Consider the following 19,913-nt stretch of genomic DNA (forward strand, 5'->3'; position numbering starts at 1 on the left):
GAGTATTTTTTGAAAAGATAATAAAAATCTTTTAATGCAAATCGATTGTGTTCGTTACTGTGATGACAAAAAGAAAGTTCCTCGCCAGATCCTTAAATATTTGTCCCAGTTATAGCTAGAAAATGATTAAACAGGCCACACCTTTAGTGACTTTGTGTGCCCGAAATACCTTTATGTATTATTCACACATTGTATGGGGTGTAATCAGTTTATTATTTAATTGCACGAGCAAAAATTCCAACTGAAGTAGACTACACTTGTGATAACTGGAATTGGCGTCATAAATCAAGGTCTTAGGCTGTAGATTTGTGAGTGAAAAGCTTTTACGTAATAATAATAATTTTGCTTTATTTAAAAACGTCACTACAAAGTTGTTGCATCATGGTTAAGTATAGTCGTATTTGATTCAGATAACACGCAAGTCTATTTGATTTCTAGGTAGGTTTGTTTAAAATGTGCTACACGCATAGCTCATAAGTAGTTATCATATCATATCATATCGTTATCGTTATCAGTGAACAGCGAAAAGGTACTAAAGAAATATATATTGTTTTTCTTTTTGGCTGCTGTTGCGATAGCTGCATTATAGGTTAACGAGGTTCGCTTTGGGTAACTTATCTTATCAAGCTGTAAAGCTCTTGACAGCAATGTGTTTCTTGAGATGTTTGTAGTTCACTTTTCAAGATAGATAATACCACACATACATATATACTTAGGTCTTATTAGCTGTACCACTACAATAGTAATAATAATAATAATTATACAAATACATATATATGTTATAATATAGGGAGGGATAGCGCAGGGGTAAAAGTGATAACAATATTAAATTATGCACATTAAAATAAATATGTAAATATTAGATAAGTGTATGTATATATATATTCAAAAGGACAATTGGCTTAAACAATTAAAAACGATTCGCTTCCGTTGGCTGGTTGGCTGGCTTTATGCATATTCTCACTGCTGACCATTCGATTGTATTGCATTGTCATTGGAGGTGCGAGGTGCTTGCAACAGATCCGTATACTGCAGCAGCGCTTCGCGCAGGGATCGCGACACCTCCGGCGACGTGGTTGTGGTGCAGTCCACCAGATAAGGATACAGTCCTATGAGCAGATCCCAGGCGGGCTTATTGACTGCAAATCAAACAGAAACTTAACGATTTTGAAGGTTTTTAGATTAAGCTTACTTACCTTTGGATGCTGGCGCCTTCTTCATGGACACCACTAGCGTTGCGATTGCCTTAAGCACAAAAGATATTTCCGACAGCCTGAATCTGCAGAAATACATTAAATTCAAGTTGAGATGCCTTTTCAATTTACCATTTCAGACTTACCTGGGCAGCGGACACTTGCCACTCTGGCGTTCGTCATCATTGAACCGCTTGAGCACCTCCTGGAAGCGATGCAGCAACGCAGTGACCGCCAAGCGGCCGGCAAAATCCTTGCTGACATTGCCGCCGGCGCCAGCAGCAGTTAGTAGATTAGCATTAAGGCGATTATTGTTGCTGGCTGTGACGCTGGTCTGATCCTCCAGAAGTGAGAACTGCAGCAACGTTTCAAAACAAGTTTTGGCAAAGATTTCGCGCAACTTCCAATCCGATTCATAGCAGATGTTGCTGTCGGACGCCGAGTGTATGGAGCCCTTGTTGAGTAGCACCACAATTTGCATAATAAACTGATGCGGCATTTCGTGAGCAAACGGCAACACTTCGTCGCGTAGCAACTCAATCACTTGGCAATCAATGGTCTCATCTAGCACAATCTCCTCTAGGCCGCGATCCTCGATGGTGCACACGCTGACGGGAAACAGAAACTTGTCCAATGTGTCAGCCAAATCATCCCAAAGACTGTTGAAATGCTGAGGCTTCACTCGCGCCACCTTCAAGCCCGTGTGCAGCACACTGATTAGACTGGAGATGGCCAGCTTCCAGGTGCTCGACGACAGACACTTGTACTTCATCGCTAGCGGAGTGCGCAACGCCTTGACAATGTCGTGCAGTATCTGCTCCTGCACCACCGATTCCTCGGTGGCAGTGCTCTGATACAACTTGACGCAAATACTGATGGACTTCTCGCCGAATGGAATGTAATTCATGCTGACCACCTCAATGGATGCATTGTTGGCATAATGAGCACTCGGTTTGCCATACTTGTTGTGCTCGACGCTCTGCTGAAAAGTGGGCGGTGCACAGGCAAACTTGCTGAAGATCAGTAGTTGGCGAAAGATGGCGGGTATCAGTTGGCGTATGCTGGGGTCCGAATCTGCTCGCGTTGCCTCTTTCTGTATCAGTTCCATGCACTCCAATATACCATCATGCAGGGGCGTCAGCAACGTATCGGACACCGTGGACATAATGTAAGGAACCGCATCCGTTTGCACGGGAATGCAAACTGCATTCGTTAGCACCGTGCAGAACTTGTCAAAGTCGGATGCACTGAATCTGCAAGAGCAATATAATGATTAACAATTAAATGTGGGACGTAAGAGGTTTGCAGTCGCACCTGACTTGAATGTGCTGGAAGATAGCAGGGAAGATTTGTATGAGCGCCGTGAGAAAAGCCTGACTGGGAATGTAAAAGTCCTCTTGGCTGTCGCCAGCGTTGCCACCAGAAGACAGTTGTCTTGATGTCGCCGACATCTTAGTGCTCTCCATGCCAATGCTTAGCCAAATGTTCCAGGCAATCTGCAAAGATATTATATTAGTTTCAAAAAAATGCTGACAACAACGCAATTTGCTACTTACAGTCCAGATTTCGTCGTCCTGCTGCTGTGCCGTTTGTGCATCTTTCAGCGCACGCTCCGTGCTATTGTGATACATGATCTCTTGCAGCGATTTGAGTGCCGCCAAGGACACTTCACCATTCTTGCTGAGTGCCGCATTTTGTATGAACTCAAGTATCAACGACCATGCACGCTCAAAGTCGCCCAGCATCTGCAGCAACTCGCGCTTGGTGTTAAACACTCGACAGACGCCAGAGAGCGTCAGCACCTGCGTTTCAGCCCATTGCTTTTGTGCCGTATTGCGTGAATGATGGATGAGAATGTTACCACTAGCATCGACCTTCTCGTTGCTGGCCGAACTGCTGAGAGCGCGCACATTGTCCAAGAGTGGGAAAAGCACCTGCCACACAAGCGCCTGCCATGTGGGTGGATTCAACAGACTGCCATGCGCCGCAATTGTGGAGAACAGAGTTTGGCCGGCAGACTTGCGCACAGCTGGTCGCAGATCCACGCAGAGTTCACCCAGCTTGGCATACAAGCACATCCACAGCTTGTCGAATTGCGGCATTTTAACGGTGCCCGGAAAGTCGGGCAATATAGTCACATCTTCCAGTTGCGTGGACATAAGTTTGTCTTGATTTTGATTGAAAAAGTCCGATATATTCCACTGCAAATAAATAGTATACGTTAAAAAAACAATTCACAATTTATTGTTTTCTAATTTACCATCAGACCAATGGCTGTCAACGAGATATTCAGCTCCTGCGTTTGCGAGCCAAACTTGGCGGCTGTGCTGATGCAAAGTGGTAAGCAGCGCCAAGGCATTACGGTCAGAAAGTCGGTGATGACCAGCTGCAGACACTGGAATGCAGTGCGTATCAACGGCTCGCCATGATGATCATTTACAGCGCCAATGATTTCAATGATGGCTGGCCAGCCAAACGAGAGTATCTCTCCGGCTGTATTAAGAATCTGCAACACGCAATCCAGCTGGCGTTGACGCACATCCGCATGCAGCACAGTTGACAGCTCCGAGAGCGGACTCAGCAACATAGTTTGCAGTTCCTGGAAGCAATAAAGCATTAAATTGTCAGCTCTTTTTGTAGATAACTGTTCAAGTACTCACTATATTCTCCTTGAGCGGCTGCTTGTGCTTGAATTGCAGCGCAGACTTGACCAGATACGTTATGGCCTCCACGCCCCATTCCCGCATGCGTATATGACGATGCTGGCACACCTCCAACAGATGATTGGTAAGCGGTCTCCATAACACCTCAATTCGAGGCATATTCACCAATCCCGTTTCCATGAGCTTCGCCACCGCAAACAACGATGGCTCCCGATTGGCATAGGCCAGTTCCATAGCTTCGTGCGAGAGCTTGCACAATGCATCGATCAGATGATGGAGCGCCACATCGTCCAAATACTGACTCGACTCAAACAGCTGGCCAATCATTTGCGACAGCACTGGCAAATCAGCCATCACTGCCGTTTGAATGCCCACATTTGAATCCACGGCTGGTTTTGGCATCGCCTGCAAACTGCCGCCCGTGGAGGGCTTCAGTCCCAGTATCCAAACCAAATGCTGCAGCGTTTGCAGCACAATGTGCCACGAGGTGCCCAGGATGCTGCCATTGTTATGCGCCAGCAATAAAATCGCACGCATGCACTGCAGATTCTTATTGGTCAGCATAACAGGTGCCTGCATCACACTGTGTGGCAACGAGGCGCTGGGCAATGGTGTGCCAACTGCCACAATTTGGGGACGAAAGTCGCCGCCATCCGCGCTGCAGCTGTTGATGAACTGACTGCTCAGATCCTGGCTGCCGCTGCGCGTGTGACCTGCAAAATTATATAGAAAACATAAAATAAATGCCGGATTCACTTAGTGGCATTAACTTACAACGTAAATCCGCATCGGGCTGCGCATTGTTGGCAAATATGGACATGGCGTAGTGCGGCGGAAAGGAGGCGCGACACATGGCCATAATGAAAGCATCTCGCGGCTGCAATTGATCCAACATGCCGCACAATGCTGCATAGTTTTGCATGGCCTTCAGTATGTTCTCGGTGGTCGCCTCATCGATCGATGTTTCCACCAGTGGAATGAAAGCGCTCAATAGGCCGGACCAGCTGGAGTTCACCAGCTGCAGACAGAGCGGCTTGTGCTCCTCCTCGCTAACAATAGCCGTATTGTGGGTGGGATGCAGCTCCGGTGTGCGCTGTATGACGCCACCAATGGAACGTGTCATGTCCAGAAGTATGGCATAGGCCAAAGAAATGCCATAACTATCGGGTATATTGGGCGCATCCACTTTGTCCAGCAACTCCAAACTAAAAGCGAAATTTGTTAGCAAAGTAATTAAATGTGTGCAAGGTGCAAGCTACTTACTAAACCGCCTTGGATACGCCGGGCGCAAAGGTAGCCACTAGTGGCAGATAAGCGCCTCGAAACATGAAGCCACACTGATTACTGCCACCACTTGCCAGCGCTGCCAATGTGCTGGGTTGTTGTCCAGCCCCGCCAGGCAGCTGCTGTCCACCACCATTGCTCAGGACAGCGGACGCATTGATCAACGAGTAGCGCACATAGCTGCCCATGGCGGCAATCATATCGTGTATGATGTGTGTGGCATGATTCTTCAGATCGTACGACAGACAGAAGAACGCAATTAGCGTGGAGCGTGTAACCAACTTGTGTATAACCTCCAAGGCCAAGGCACGCTGCCAATGCGGCTTATCGGGATCCAGAAACTTGATAATCAGCGACAAGAAGATCTCGCATTCCGTTACAAGAATTGTGTGATACTTTTGTATAAGTATCGCCACCAGACGCAATAGCCGCATGCTTATGGGGAAGTATGGCTTTTCAGCTGGCACAGCTGCGGTGCCGTTGTTGCTGGAAGGCGGTAGTTGACGATGTTTGACATTGGGCGAGAACAGCTTGATAACCAAGGCGCAGACGCGCTCCTTCAGCAGCATGCGAAAATCCTGATTCTATAACAACACAGGAAGTAGAATTAGAATTCGAGTTACTGAGAAAACAGTTTACTTACCTCATGAAACACAGCGCTAAAGTTGCTGAGCACCGCTTCGAGCAGCTCCAAGCCAAAGGGACGCGTCATCTCAGTGATGCCCACAAGCCAATAAGGCTGCTCGGCATTCACCAGCTGCACCAGATCCTGAAACAGCCGAAATGCATCCAATGCAAACGTTTGGCCATCCTGTGAACTATTCGAGCCATCGGCATCCGGCAGCTGTTGTTGTTGCAAGCTGGGCACCGAATCTTTTTCAAGATAGACACGCTCAAAGACCAGCGACACCAACTGTCTTATCGTCGCCCCCGCTGTATTCACAATGGTGGAGTTCTTGGTGTAGTGCAGACGAAAGCAAAGCACCAGCGCCTTAGCCAAAGTGTCGCCATGCACCACAAGATTTGTGGTTAACAGCAGAGTTACTGTCTGCAACACCTTGACCTCTTCGATGTTGTGCTCCATGAGTGTCCACAGTGCATTTGTAATGTAGAGAGCTCCCTTTTGATCCACCACTTGCTGGGTGATAAGACGTTGCATCATGCCGAGGCAGAACTACAAACAAAGACATTAGTTGATTGACATTGCTATGATGATGAGTCACTCACCTTGATGATTTTCAAGTCTTTGGTTTCGCAGCCCTGAACAAGCGGATAGAGTATCTGATTGACGGTGTAATACACCGAGTTTTGTTGGCTGCTGCCCGCGGTGGCGAGCTTGGCAATCGCCTCCTCGCATGCCTGCAAAATTGCAATGCACAACCAATTCAATTAATGTAATTGTCATAAAATCAATTTTATTTCCGCTTTGTGCCGGCGTTTGCTATCAATTTCATAATTGCGTTGCGCAGACCAACACCACCTCTCCACCCCATAAGAGGCGTCGGCCACCCACCTGCTCTCTTCTCACCACCCACTTTTGGCCGCATGACAAATTGCCGCAATTAGAAAGAAGGCAATGATGCACACGTCAGCTGAGTACATGACCCTGACTTACCTCTTTTATTTGCGGGTACTTCTTCTTTGTTTCCAGTGAGAGCGTCTTAAAATCTGCCTGCAGCGCCTCAACAAATTTATGCACATCAGTGCCTCCGCCCACCACCCCTCCACCCACAAATGACATAGTTATGCGTTCGGTGTGTTGGTTTTGTTGGTTTTCAGCTTCAGCTGCTCCTTGCTCCTTGTTGAACGTACGACACTTAGTGCATTACATGCATGCAACATTTAAATAACAACAACAATGTATTTTCCATGCGTTTAATGCCACTTTACGCTTATGATGACGCGATTGCAGCAGTCAATTTCCGCAAACACGCACAATAACAAATTCTTGGTTGTTGAAAATTTTGGTGAATCGCTCTTATTGACAGCTGCAGCTGACGTACACAATTTCTCGATAAACGCAATTGCGGGCGCTCGCGTTCGCACGTGCCAACAGTTGTGCAACTGTTCTACAATTAACATTTCGATCCATTTGAGGAACCAGTTGGTGGCACACATATTTAAAATTAGTATCTTAATTGGTAAGAGTCCAACACGTGTTCCACTAAAAATAACTTAAGGTAATTAATTATTACTATTAATTAGTTTCATCTTGTCAATCTGTTAAAAAATCTCAGTTCGCAGTAACAACTACAGTTTGCTGTTAACAACATCGCGCAACAGCGATAAATTTACAGACTGCAGTTATCGCTATAACAGGGTGACTATCATTATTAGAGAAAAGAAGCAGAAGTGTAAAACGACTGACGGACGAAGACGGCCGATTCGCACCCGTTCACGTTCGCTCGCGCGGAGTAAACAAAAAGTGTATTTCGAGATTAATTTTAATGAGATTAAAATCCCAAATACCGAGGCATTAAATTGCATACGTGCTCGCGATAATAAAGTGCATAACACTTTGGCGATGTAATAAACTGCTATCCATCGTCGCGCAGCAACAACCAATGCAAAAAAAGCAGCAGCAGCAGTCAAGTAACTGAGCAAGAAAGAAAGAAAAAAAACCCGAAACCTTTGCATACACGCATGTGTATTAGTATAATATTATTGGCCAGAAATAAACGCATAGTCTGTTTTTAAACCTGCCTATAGTGTGCATGACTAATGTGGGGAAACAGCAGCAGCAGCAGCAGCTAATGTCTCCAATGACGTTATAACTGTGCTAAAGGCTAACAATATACACTCAGGCTCTCCCAAGGCGAGGCGACAACAGGCCAAAAAAGCACCTGGAGTGTATTTGTTTGCTACTGTGGGCGCGTGTGTGTGTGTGTGCAGCAACTTATCATTGTCGGTGGCGCTTGAACTATTGTCAACAAACGTAAATTAATTATGAACAAACACTAAAAATAAACCAATAATAAGACAAACGGCCAGGTCAGGCAGCCCCCCATCTAGTAATTATGCTTGACCCTGGTCCAACAATAGCCACAGCCAACACAGCTAAAACAAGCATAGCCAAAGCCAAAGTCTCATCACCAACGACTTTGTCGCTGTCTTCAAGCTAACGCCGCCGTCGACGTCGCTGCCGCTGCTTCAATTAACAAATTTACTCGTCAAGTTGTCGACGACGAAGCTGCGACTAAAAGCTGCAGGTGAGTTTAGTTCGAGAGTCTCTTTTTTTTGTAATTTTTTGTTGTTGTGTCCCAAATGATTGTCTAAAAAGCCGCAATGCAATGCGATGACTGTGTTGATTTTGATTTTGTTTTTCACTCTTTTGTTGTTGTTAAATTATTAACATAACATATAACCATAGTGTGGTTGCTCAAAAAACATTGAGCAATAGTTTTTTTAAGCGCACGATTATTGCTAAATTCCACATGCGTATTACGAGCAAAGCGAAGGTTTCATTAGTCCGACAGACGGAAGTAACTTGGCCAACACTAACACACACACACACACGTGTTAACTCAGCTGATGATCAGCTGCTATCTCATGGATATATCATCTATGAAGCTGGTCAACGCCCTCTTCAACTCTTTAAGTCTCTTTTGCCTCGCTATGATGCGACTTTGATTGATAGCAACGATGTTTGAACCACACAGATTTTTCTTTTTTTTTTTTTTTTGGTAATTTTTTTGGTTTGGTTTTTGGGTTTAAAACCCGTTTTATACTCAGCATAACCGACGATTATCTGCGCTGCTGCGGTTCATTGTACGTAGCCCAGGGTTCAAACTTTACTAAATATTTCCCAAGTTCGCATAGCCTCGATTTATTCACCTACTCCAACTCCAACACTTATTATCACGGTGTTGCAATTGTATTTGTTCATTGGGTACTCAACTAATTATTCGCGATTTTTAACAGTTCAGCAGCCTATTTAACAGCAAACACGTGTAATCGTCATAACTAATAAGCGAAATATGTATAATTTCTATTTAAACAAAATCTAAAATTATAAGTAGAGGTTCAATAAAATATTATTAGTATATTGGAAAGGAATTAATTTTAATTTAATTTGTAATAATAATAAAATTGAAATATAGGCAGTGTTTTTCCTAAAGTACAAACTATAAAACTTACAAAATTATATCTATTTTACTCTACTTTCAAGTCTAAAAATAAAAATTTGCCCTTCACTACAAAACAAAGTAAATAGTTATTTTAAAATTCAAAAACCTCGTTACAATTCCTTGGAAAAAATAAAACAAAATGCTTTGCTTATCCGCCTTTAATTATGCGAGTACCGAAATGTGTTAAAAATATATTTTTTTATGCTCTGTGTAGATAAATAAATTACTACAGTTTATGTGTGTGTGTCAGTTTCCTGAGTGTGGCATTTAGCTGATAAGCCACAAATTAGTAATTGTGGCAAATGGTGTTGCACACTTGTCGACTTAAGCGGGAAACGTAGTATTGATTGCATTAACATTTGTTCAACTAATCAAAACACAGGTAAATAAATGCTGTGCTCTTTATCAGCAGAGATCGATAAACTGAGCGAGATGATGAGTCACTTGTGATTAACTCTTGGAGAGGAGCAATAAAAGCAGTTAAAGCAGCAATAAATTCAGCTGATAACGCGCTATAGCTTTCGCTTTCGTTAGTATAGAGTCTAGACTTTTAGGGTTTCAGTTTCCATGCGTCATGCTGCGGTCTCCAATACCAAAAACACACATCACAAACACATCAAATGGCTTGATTAGTTTCATCTTCAGTGAGATGTGAGATGTGCGATAAGTTGCAGAATTGCGTCAGGGATCGCGTAAATCTCGTCAACAAGACTGTAGTCAAATAACTTGGCGATAACACACACTAAAAATACTATATTTGTATATCTCGAAAGCACTCAAGAATCTTTGCAGATCCTATCGAAATTGTTTTTCATTAGAATCGCTTGTTTTGTTTTGCGTATAACCTTGATGTTTGGCAGTAAAAATGATTAGTCTGAAGATACGTTTTATTGATTGATAAGATAGACGTTTATTATTTTGTGAATGAGTTCTTTCGCTTTTATCGTCAGAAAATAATTTATTTATTTAGCAGTAGTGCATTTTTAATTAGTGTTGTATCTAAAAGTCAATGTAAATATCTATTTTTATTCGATTTTCCTCAGTTCTCTGTTTTAATTAGCTACTGATTAGATAAACTTGTGCAGTTCGCCCCTCCAGCACATTTTACTATGTGGGAAGCATGTCCGATAACAGTTATCAAATTTAATTTTCAAGGAATCTTATAGATTCTGATTGGAATGTCCCCAACAATTACACATAGTAATATACCCAATGACAACTAATTTGATATGACTTTTCGAATCCATCAATTCAATTAAGGTACGTACGCTGATAAGCTTTCTTCTTTATCTGGAATTTATAGAGCAAACTATAAATTTAAATTTATCACAAAATTGGGAAAATTGATACGAGTAAAGGTCTTAGAATTTATCGAACTAATCAAATAAGAGAAAATTTGTCAACAAAAATCGTTAATAAAGTTCAAGTGTCAGCTTAAACTTTGGCTCTGTTGATAAGCTTTAAGTAAATATCTTTATGCATTTGGGTTTAAAAAAAGAACCCTTTGCACAAATTTCCAAGAATTTAAGTAGCTTCTACTCAACTCTTAATGCTATAAATCCATCCGCCTCAAGTTTCAGTGGCTTGTCAGAAGTATTCTTGTGATAAGAAAGCAACACTCATTGCTTGCGATCGACAAGCGATTAAAAGGTACAGCTCCAAGAGCTATTCAATGTTCTATTGCCGCGTCTACTAGACTTTTGTCGAGTATGTGGGTCGATTCAAGTCAAGTGGTCAGACGCCAAGTGGTTTTTTATTTTGGTTTGTTTTTTTTTTGGGTTTTTGCGAAGGCGGTTTCATCAAGTACTCGCGTTCTTTCCATCAGCAAATCGGGTCAAGAATGTGTTGGCATCAAGCTGTTGTCTACTACCTTATGGAAGACATTGTAGCATACAAAAGAGTTTGCTGACAACAACGGCTCTGGATGCTGGACTCGATTGTGTATTCCCACTCTTCACGTTTGTCCAGTTCATTAGCATGCCCAGAACAACATTCATGCTTCATCTGCAACGTGTCTCTTTGTGACTCTTTAGCCCAAATTATTTATTTACTCTCCATGCCGCCGCCTCCATCAGCTACGTGTTTTGTATATTATTGAAGCAATTGATCGATCGCTGTTTTGCCCACATTATATAAGGCCAATAGCGGGGCTGTGAATAGATCACTTTACGTCCCGTTTCCATTGAAAGTGGCTAAATAAAGAGTCATAATTTGTGTGTGCAAATGTGTCAGCGAGACAGCATTTAATTTGTTTATTGAATGCATGAAAGAAATAACGATTTTATTGCAGTGATTCAGATGCAGAAGGCCAACGAATGGCCTTCGGTTTAAGTCCTAGTAATTTCTTTATTTATATTTTAATAATATACAAAATGATTAGCTATTAAAATGGGGAATGGTTTTTGTTTTATTCAGCAATTCGAATAGCAATTATATTCTGCTTTAACAATTTTCATTTAATTATAAACTTGTTTTTTTTTATAATTGATGTGGCGATTGAATATTAAAAATATAGTTGTGTTGGATACAGCTAGTAGTTGAAATCACTTTATTTATTAAAGCATCAAGTTTAGAATTCGTATAAAAATATTTATTTTAATCAGATTATTTTCGAAGCTTTTAACTATTATTTTGGTAGCTATAGATTGTTTAATTATAAATATTTTTATTATTCCTTAATTCGAATTAGAATATTAATACTTTCTTTAAGGTTTTTCTGTTATACAAATTCTGAAGTCTCATTGGCATTGTTGACTCGAACTCCCGACTTTTCTGATTAGCTACGCAGCATTTCCGTGCTCTTTTCACTCTCTCTCTCATTTGAGCATATCTAATATCAGCAATTCTCCACCATTCTCTGCTATGAACAATAACCCTCAGGCACAATCGCGCTTATACATTTGCTTATACATTTTATGAATAAACCATTCGGTTCTATTATATTATTACATAGACTGAGTCTCGCAAAATATGACTATAATTTCTTGTTTATCTCTCGTTGCAGTATACAGAAAAAGACACAGAAAATTAAATATTTAAACGAAATACTCAACGAATCAAAGATTTGAAATTGGAGATTGTTAATAAATAAACAGGATCAAAATGGCGGCAGTTGGAAGTTTGCATAATACTCGCATTCTGCGTTTTCTGCTCGTCTTAATCGTCGTGATACTCACCATCTTCATCTATGCATCATACTCAACAACAACAACACTGACGCCCACGCATATTCATGCCCCGGCGGTGGCTCCCCCCACACCCCAGCAACTGATTGGAGGAGGAGGTACATTGAATAACACTGGCGATGCGAGCCTAGCAGCCGTTGTGGCCGAGGAGCCGAGCATTGCCAAGGCGCGGCAACATGAGCAGCAGCAGCAACACAGAAGACCACCGCAGCCGCCACAGCATCGATTGCCCACCATCGATGAGGATGCGCTGCTGGACGGTGGAGCTGCCGGCGCAAGTCCGATGGCGGGCAGCGAACAGTCTCCTAATGTGGCCGATGAAATGCTCGAAGAGCAGCAATATGTGCAAAGTATTGATGCGCTGACAGGTGAGTGCGTTATGCACAATATTGCTAATTGGTTACGAGTGTAATACTATATACTTATATACTCTTAATTGTTCTAGGCAATATCAATAGCAATGGCAATAATAACAATAGCGAGACTGTTAAGCAATCAGTTGGCACATCAGCAAATGCATCACCACAGCAACAACAACAACAGCAGCAACAGCTGCAACAACAACAACAGTCGCCTTCGGATGCGGAGATTCTTATGATACCAACTTCTAATTTGCAAAAGTTCATTGAGAATGCCGATAAGATACTGAAGAACATGACATCGAACAGCAGCAACACAGCTCGAGCTGGTGCTGGAAGTGGAGCTGGTGTTGCCGCCTCCGCTGTGCTGCCCAGCGAACAGCGCACGGGTTTGTATAACAACCACAACAAAAATGGGAGTGCCAAGTTGCGTTCTACAGACAGCAGATTAAACAGCGAGCGTGATGGCGACGCGTCAAGCGTCAGGCATCAGGTCATTTCGTTTGTTTGCTAATTGCCCAGCTAGACCAAGTATCGTCTTTCCTAACGGTACAACGTTGTTTGCTCTAAGCTCACGTCCCATATTGAATTGCACATTTACACATTACGCAACGTGGAACGTGGAACGGCACAATTTGCAGACCGCACTTGACGCTCTCATAGATGTCATATTGAATTTCCACCCAGAAAAGTATTTCAATTAATTTATTTCCGTTTCATTTTTTGGCGCAGATAAATCCAATCAGCCTAGCGTGCAGGAGGACTTGCAAATTAATTTGCTGGACAATAATAATGCGGCGGCAGCGCCGCCAGCTGCTGCCTCCTATGCGGTGATGCAAGTCAAGCCGGATGAGACGGCACAAGCGGAACCCAAAGAGAAGTCGCCGCCAGCCAAGCCACCAGCACCCTTGGTGCGTGCAACGAAGCCGAAGGCCAAAAGCAAGCCCAGTGCTCCCAGCACTCCAGTGGATCCATCCAAGGGCATCACAACTGACAAGATCTACGAGAGCGGACATTTGAATGAAGAGATCGATCTGGAGCGCATTTGTCCGCTGAATGGCACCAAGACCAGAATGTTGATACTGATCACATCGGCACAGACACATGCGGATGCACGCATGTCGATAAGACAGACCTGGGGACATTATGGCACTCGGCGGGACATTGGCATGGCATTTGTGTTGGGTCGCGGCACAAATGAGACCGTGAATCAAGCGCTCACCGATGAGAATTATATGTTTGGTGATTTGATAAGGGGCAACTTTATTGACTCGTACAATAATCTGACGTTGAAAACAATCTCATCGCTGGAATGGGCGGATCAGCATTGCAATCATGCTCAGTACATATTGAAGACAGACGATGATATGTTCATCAATGTGCCCAAGTTGTTGAATTTTGTGAAGCAGCTGGAGAAGCACAAGAACAAGCGCCTCATCTTCGGCCGTTTGGCCAAGAAATGGAAGCCAATACGCAATAAGAAATCCAAATACTATGTGTCAACCGATCAGTTCCCAGCGGCTGTGTTTCCATCGTTTACCACAGGTCCTGCCTATGTGATGACCGGGGATATTGTGCACGATCTGTATGTGCGATCATTGAAGACGGTCTATCTGAAGTTGGAGGATGTCTTCACCACGGGCATTGTGGCCCAAAGCCTGGGCATTGAGCGACTGCATGTGAATGAGTTTGTGAATCGTCGCATCTCATTCAATCCGTGCAATATCCGCAATGCGATAAGCGTCCACATGATCAAGTCAAATGAGCAATTCGATCTGTGGAAGAAGTTGCTGGACCAGACCACTAAGTGTAAATAGTATTTTAGGTTTAAGGTGTGATTTTCATCTACATAATATGTATGTTAAATGTTTAGAGCAATGGATTTAGAAAAACAAAACAAAACGAAACATAACTAACAGAAAACAACATAAGAAAAGGCAGCTACTACAATGCAGCAACTAGAGATACTTTAGTTTCTAAGTAATAGGAATGTATCTGAATGATCTGAAGATGTCTACTCTCGAGTTACATACAAACATACACAAACAATATAATGTTGTACTCTGCGTACTCTACGGATATGTTTTTAATTATGTTTGGTAGTCTAACTTTAGCATTATAAATGCCATTATTTAACTGATAACTAGCTATAATTGTGGTCATAAGTATGCTAACACAACACACACCCACACATTCTTACTCTACGTATCACAACAAAAATCTACACACACACATATTTAGAAGCATAATGCTGGGTAAAATTAAACACGAAACGAAACAGTCTCAAAGAAAACTATGGACTATTTAATCGTAGTCCACAAAATAATCTGTGTTTTTTTCGAAATATATAAAAAGGCAGCTCTTATAAGAGTTTCGAATGTTTTTATCTGCATAAAAAAATGGCAGTTGAGAAGTCTTTTTAGACCGGCGCCTCTTGCTTTATATTAGAAGTTTTTAAATTTTTATTTTACTTTATTTTTAGACTGGTCAACTTTATGCGGGCGATGATAAGAAAAAGCTACCTAATGACGTGTTTTAATTCAATACCACTAAAATATCAGACTTTTTTTGCTTTTGAAAAGTATTTACCTTACAATTTATTGTATAGTTTATAAGTATCCGCAATTTTGATCGCATTTAACGAATGTCCGTGAAACTGGAGAGAACAATCGAACCTCGCTTTAATATTTGCACACACACACACACATTACTTTAGTTTTCTTTGGAAACTAACATAAGGAAATTTAACAATGATAGTTGGAAGTTCAAGAAATTTGCGGATATTGAGCTGGATCGTTTCAATTATATTTTTTATGATTATCTTCATCTATGCCTTGATTTGGATGAATGAAGATGCAGGTAAGATCTTCAGTGGATTACTCTAGATTTCGATCAACAACTTAAACTGACTAAGCATTACAATGACTAAGCCCGGTTTTTTCTTGAATATTTTTTATTTGTAAACTGTTACGACTATTTTTAATTTTATTTTTTTAATACCTATTAATTTTTTGCAGACGAAACCCAATTTGCATATTCATTACAATCGATAAAGATATCCAATCCATTCACTGAAACAAACCATCTGTATGAGACCGGTCACCAGAATGTTGATTTGGATATAGCACACGTTTGCCCACTTAATGGGCGTACTACAATTCTGCTCATACTAATCAGTTCGGCACCGTCGCATGAACGTCAACGCATGGCCATAAGACAGACCTGGGGACATTATGCGGCTCGTCGTGATATTGGCGTCGCCTTTGTGCTCGGCCGAAGTTTAAGCGAAACTGAAAATAAGGCACTCAGTTCGGAGAATTATTTGTATGGTGATTTGATCAGAGGCAACTTTATTGATTCCTACGAAAATCTAACACTAAAGACGATCTCATCTCTGGAGTGGGCAGACAAGCACTGCAATCGTGCCAAATACATACTGAAGACGGATGATGATATGTTCATAAATGTGCCTAAGCTTTTCAATTTTGTTGAAGAGCAGCTAAAACATAATGTCAAGAGAACAATCTTTGGTCGTTTAGCTAAGAATTCGCCGCCGGTTCGAAACAAGGAATCCAAATATTATGTGTCGCCTGGTCAGTATCGTGGAGTATTTCCTGACTATACTACGGGACCAGCTTACCTTATGACAGGCGACATTGTGAATGATTTATATGTGAAGGCATTGAAGATTATCTATCTGAAGTTAGAAGACGTTGTTATTACAGGCATTGTGGCGCAGAGTCTAGATATTAAACGTGTGCATGTCAATGAATTTAGAAACACTCGAATATACCTCACAACAAGGAATATTAAAAACTCTATTAGCATACATAGGATTAGTTGTAGTGAACAGTTGAAAGTGTGGCAGATACAGCACGAATAGTAATTGTTGGTAAACTATATTTTATATTATATATTAAATTTAACGGCTGTTTTGAGAGAATTAAAAGCTGTTCTTGCTGAAGAATGCCCAGAACCAAATAAAGTATAACCAGTCCTCCAATCAGTGTTGCCAGAATTTCATGAGCTGAAATAGCTAAATTGATAAAAAAAAAAATATGCTAGAAATAGCTCAAAAAAAATATGAAACTGCTAAAAAAAATTGCTAATTCTTGTGTGTTACTTTTAAATGGTTTTTATTAAAATAAAACAGAAATTCGGTCTATATCGATGGTGTCCTCAACCGAATCTTTATATTTATCTGATTCAGATATCATTTTTAAATATTTTGTTGGCAATGTGTAGTTATAACAACACATTCCACTTCTTTTGAGTCCATATCTGTAAATGAACATTCATTTTATTAGTGTAAATCTTAGAATTGTAGTTATTAATGTAGCCTACCTTATGTCTAAAATAGCATTTAGAGTTTTCAAATGCCTTCCATTCCTCACTTTAGTTTTAACAAGTTGCACTTGGCTAAATACGACTTGATGTCATGCAGCTTCGCGCCTTCGTTGTATCTGTCACATCTTAGCGTATCCAATCCTTAAACTCTTCATTCTGCAACCACGCGTCGTGAAAATATTGTTTATAGATAACTTTCGACATTATCTAACTTGTCTTTTAAATATTTCCACCAGTATTTCGCTTAACAGATTCATCACCGTTTAAAAAATTTCACAATTTGTATCTAGCTCATGAGTGAACGAACTAAGTTCGCACATGAACTATAAACGGAATCGATAATGCAAATTTTTTGAGTGAACCTCAAAATACATCCTATCGATATCGCACATGAGCTATAAAAAGGATCGATAATGCAAATTTTTTGAGTGAACCACAAAATACATCCTATCGATAGAAGCGCTATCGGTATTATTTAAAAAGTGCCAAAAGTAGCCGAATCTAAAAAAAATGCTAGAATTCTAGCTAATAGCATTTCTCAAAATCTTATAGCTTTTGCAGTTTCAAAATAGCTAGATCTAGCAATAAAATAGCTAATATGGCAACACTGCCTCCAATTGTGGAAGTGGTATATTCGGTATATTTTTTGTCTTTGACAAAGAGATCGACCTGGAGCGCATTTGTCCGCTAAATGGCAAGACCAGAATGCTGATACTAATTGGCAGGCGAGATTGGCATGACATTTGTGTTTTATTGTCTTGTACAATAACATTAAGCTATAAGACTTAATTTGTAGCATTTTGTAAGTACAATATTTTAATTCAAAGAATTGTTGGTATTGCCAGTGATGCCCATTATTCCCTTTTTATGGCTAGTAATCGCAGCGGTGGTGATACAACAATAATCATTAATGGTCACTCAATTTCACATTAATTGGCAACGCTGTCTCAGTCAAGAAATTAGCTCAGGCGCAAAATATTCGAGTTGCCTTTTGAAAAGTATTTACAATACAATTTATTGTATATTTATTTTCATCGCAGTTACCAAATGTCCGCGAAACTGGGCGGAACAATCGTAACCTCGCTTTAATACTTACATACACATACATTTCTTTAGTTTTCTCTGGAAACCAAGACAAGGAAATGTAACAATGACCGCTGGAGGTTTAAGAAATTTGCGGATATTGCGTTTGCTCTTTTCAATTGTATTTTTTATGATTATCTTCATCTGCGCCTCATACTCAAACACATCGATGTGGGGACCTCAACTCGTAATTCCCATGAAATTAAGTTGGAATATGACGCGGACTGTGCTGCCGATTATGGAATTGAACAACACTGGAGAGTTTGGACTCTCGCAGCAGCTGTTAAGGAGCCAATCTCTAAATATTACTGAGCAGCAGCTGAATAAAAATACAGGTAAAATCTACAGTGGATTACAGCAAATTTCGATCAGCAACTTAAACTTCCTGTACAACATTACACTGACTAAGCCCTCGCCCACACTGCCAACTGAATTGACAGCTGTGCTGATAAATTCAGAGCTTATCAGTGAGCTCAGTTTTTAAGAGCGCGCTCACCGAAAGCTTAATTAAAGCTTTTTCTAAAACTCGTCTTAACACTAGTTGCTAGTTATTACATTGTTTTTATTTTTGAACTGGTCCGAGAATCTTTAATTTTTGTTTATTTAATACATATTCATTTTTTGCAGACGAAACCCAAATTTCGTCTTCATCTCAATCGATAGAAACATCCAATCCATTCACTGAAGCAAACCAGCTATATGAGACCGGTCACCAGAATATTGATTTGGATATAGCACACGTTTGCCCACTTAATGGGCTTACTACAATTCTTCTCATACTAATCAGTTCGGCACTGTCGCATGAACGTCAACGCATGGCCATAAGACAGACCTGGGGACATTATGCGGCTCGTCGTGATATTGGCATTGCCTTTGTGCTCGGCCGGAGTATAAACGATACTGAAAATAAGGCACTGAGATGGGAGAATTATTTATATGGCGATTTGATCAGAGGCAACTTTATCGACTCGTACGATAATCTAACACTAAAGACGATCTCATCTCTGGAGTGGGCAGACAAGCACTGCAATCGTGCCAAATACATACTGAAGACGGATGATGATATGTTCATCAATGTGCCTAAGCTTTTCAATTTTGTTGAAGAGCAGTTAAAACATAATGTCAAGAAAACAATCTTTGGTCGTTTAGCTAAGAAATGGCCGCCTGTTCGAAACAAGAAATCCAAATATTATGTGTCGCATGGTCAGTTTCGTGGATTATATCCAGAGTTTACAACGGGACCAGCTTACCTTATAACAGGCGACATTGTGAATGATTTATATGTGAGGGCATTGAAGATGGTCTATCTGAAGTTAGAAGACGTTTTTATTACAGGTATTGTGGCGAAGAGTCTAAATATTAAACGAGTGCATGTTAATGAATTCAAAAACCGTCGAATGAAACTCACAACAAGGAATATTCAAAACTCTTTTAGCATACATAGAATTAGTTGTAGTGAGCAGTTTGAAGTATGGCAGAAACAGCACGAAAAGTAATTGTTGATAAAATGTATTGTATTCTATTATATATTAAATTTAACGGCTGTTTTGCGTCCTGCTGATGATTGCGCTATACCAAATAAAGTGTGACCAGTCTTCCAATTGTGGAAGTGATATATTCGGTATATTTTTTGATTCTGAAAATTATATTTCTTATACTAGAGTTATACCTT

At 41.0% G+C, this 19,913-nt stretch overlaps 4 protein-coding genes across 5 annotated transcripts; 3 read left to right on the forward strand and 1 right to left on the reverse strand.

The window, feature by feature from the left end:
• Positions 1 to 322: 322 nt before the first annotated feature.
• On the reverse strand, positions 323 to 7,127 carry LOC117564026 (protein MON2 homolog). Of its 2 annotated transcripts, none has more exons than XM_052003323.1 (12): positions 6,756 to 7,127; positions 6,368 to 6,499; positions 5,784 to 6,314; positions 5,120 to 5,724; positions 4,634 to 5,061; positions 3,854 to 4,569; positions 3,454 to 3,792; positions 2,750 to 3,394; positions 2,508 to 2,689; positions 1,340 to 2,446; positions 1,197 to 1,279; positions 323 to 1,139 (listed from the first exon to the last, which is right to left on the reverse strand). In XM_052003323.1, the coding sequence occupies exons 1-12, from the start codon at positions 6,879 to 6,881 to the stop codon at positions 961 to 963; spliced, it is 5,073 nt and encodes a 1,690-aa protein (XP_051859283.1). In that variant the 5' UTR covers positions 6,882 to 7,127; the 3' UTR covers positions 323 to 960. The 2 variants fall into 2 exon arrangements, with proteins under 2 accessions (XP_051859283.1, XP_034098518.1); XM_034242627.2 differs by having other exon boundaries at positions 324 to 1,139; positions 4,631 to 5,061; positions 6,756 to 7,126.
• A 353-nt stretch (positions 7,128 to 7,480) lies between these two features.
• On the forward strand, positions 7,481 to 14,836 carry LOC117564524 (acetylgalactosaminyl-O-glycosyl-glycoprotein beta-1,3-N-acetylglucosaminyltransferase-like). The gene is made up of 4 exons (XM_034243345.2): positions 7,481 to 8,349; positions 12,272 to 12,820; positions 12,898 to 13,200; positions 13,544 to 14,836. The coding sequence occupies exons 2-4, from the start codon at positions 12,370 to 12,372 to the stop codon at positions 14,626 to 14,628; spliced, it is 1,839 nt and encodes a 612-aa protein (XP_034099236.1). The 5' UTR covers positions 7,481 to 8,349; positions 12,272 to 12,369; the 3' UTR covers positions 14,629 to 14,836.
• Positions 14,837 to 15,019: 183 nt separating this feature from the next.
• On the forward strand, positions 15,020 to 17,028 carry LOC117564939 (beta-1,3-galactosyltransferase 5-like). Its single transcript, XM_034243893.2, has 2 exons — positions 15,020 to 15,670; positions 15,829 to 17,028. The coding sequence occupies exons 1-2, from the start codon at positions 15,562 to 15,564 to the stop codon at positions 16,692 to 16,694; spliced, it is 975 nt and encodes a 324-aa protein (XP_034099784.1). The 5' UTR covers positions 15,020 to 15,561; the 3' UTR covers positions 16,695 to 17,028.
• Positions 17,029 to 18,119: 1,091 nt separating this feature from the next.
• LOC117564146 (beta-1,3-galactosyltransferase 5-like) lies at positions 18,120 to 19,853 on the forward strand. Its single transcript, XM_034242809.2, has 2 exons — positions 18,120 to 18,576; positions 18,869 to 19,853. The coding sequence occupies exons 1-2, from the start codon at positions 18,309 to 18,311 to the stop codon at positions 19,735 to 19,737; spliced, it is 1,137 nt and encodes a 378-aa protein (XP_034098700.1). The 5' UTR covers positions 18,120 to 18,308; the 3' UTR covers positions 19,738 to 19,853.
• The last annotated feature ends 60 nt before the right edge of the window (positions 19,854 to 19,913 follow it).

This window comes from Drosophila albomicans, chromosome 2L (genome assembly GCF_009650485.2).
Source record: "Drosophila albomicans strain 15112-1751.03 chromosome 2L, ASM965048v2, whole genome shotgun sequence".
Taxonomy (NCBI): domain Eukaryota; kingdom Metazoa; phylum Arthropoda; class Insecta; order Diptera; family Drosophilidae; genus Drosophila; species Drosophila albomicans.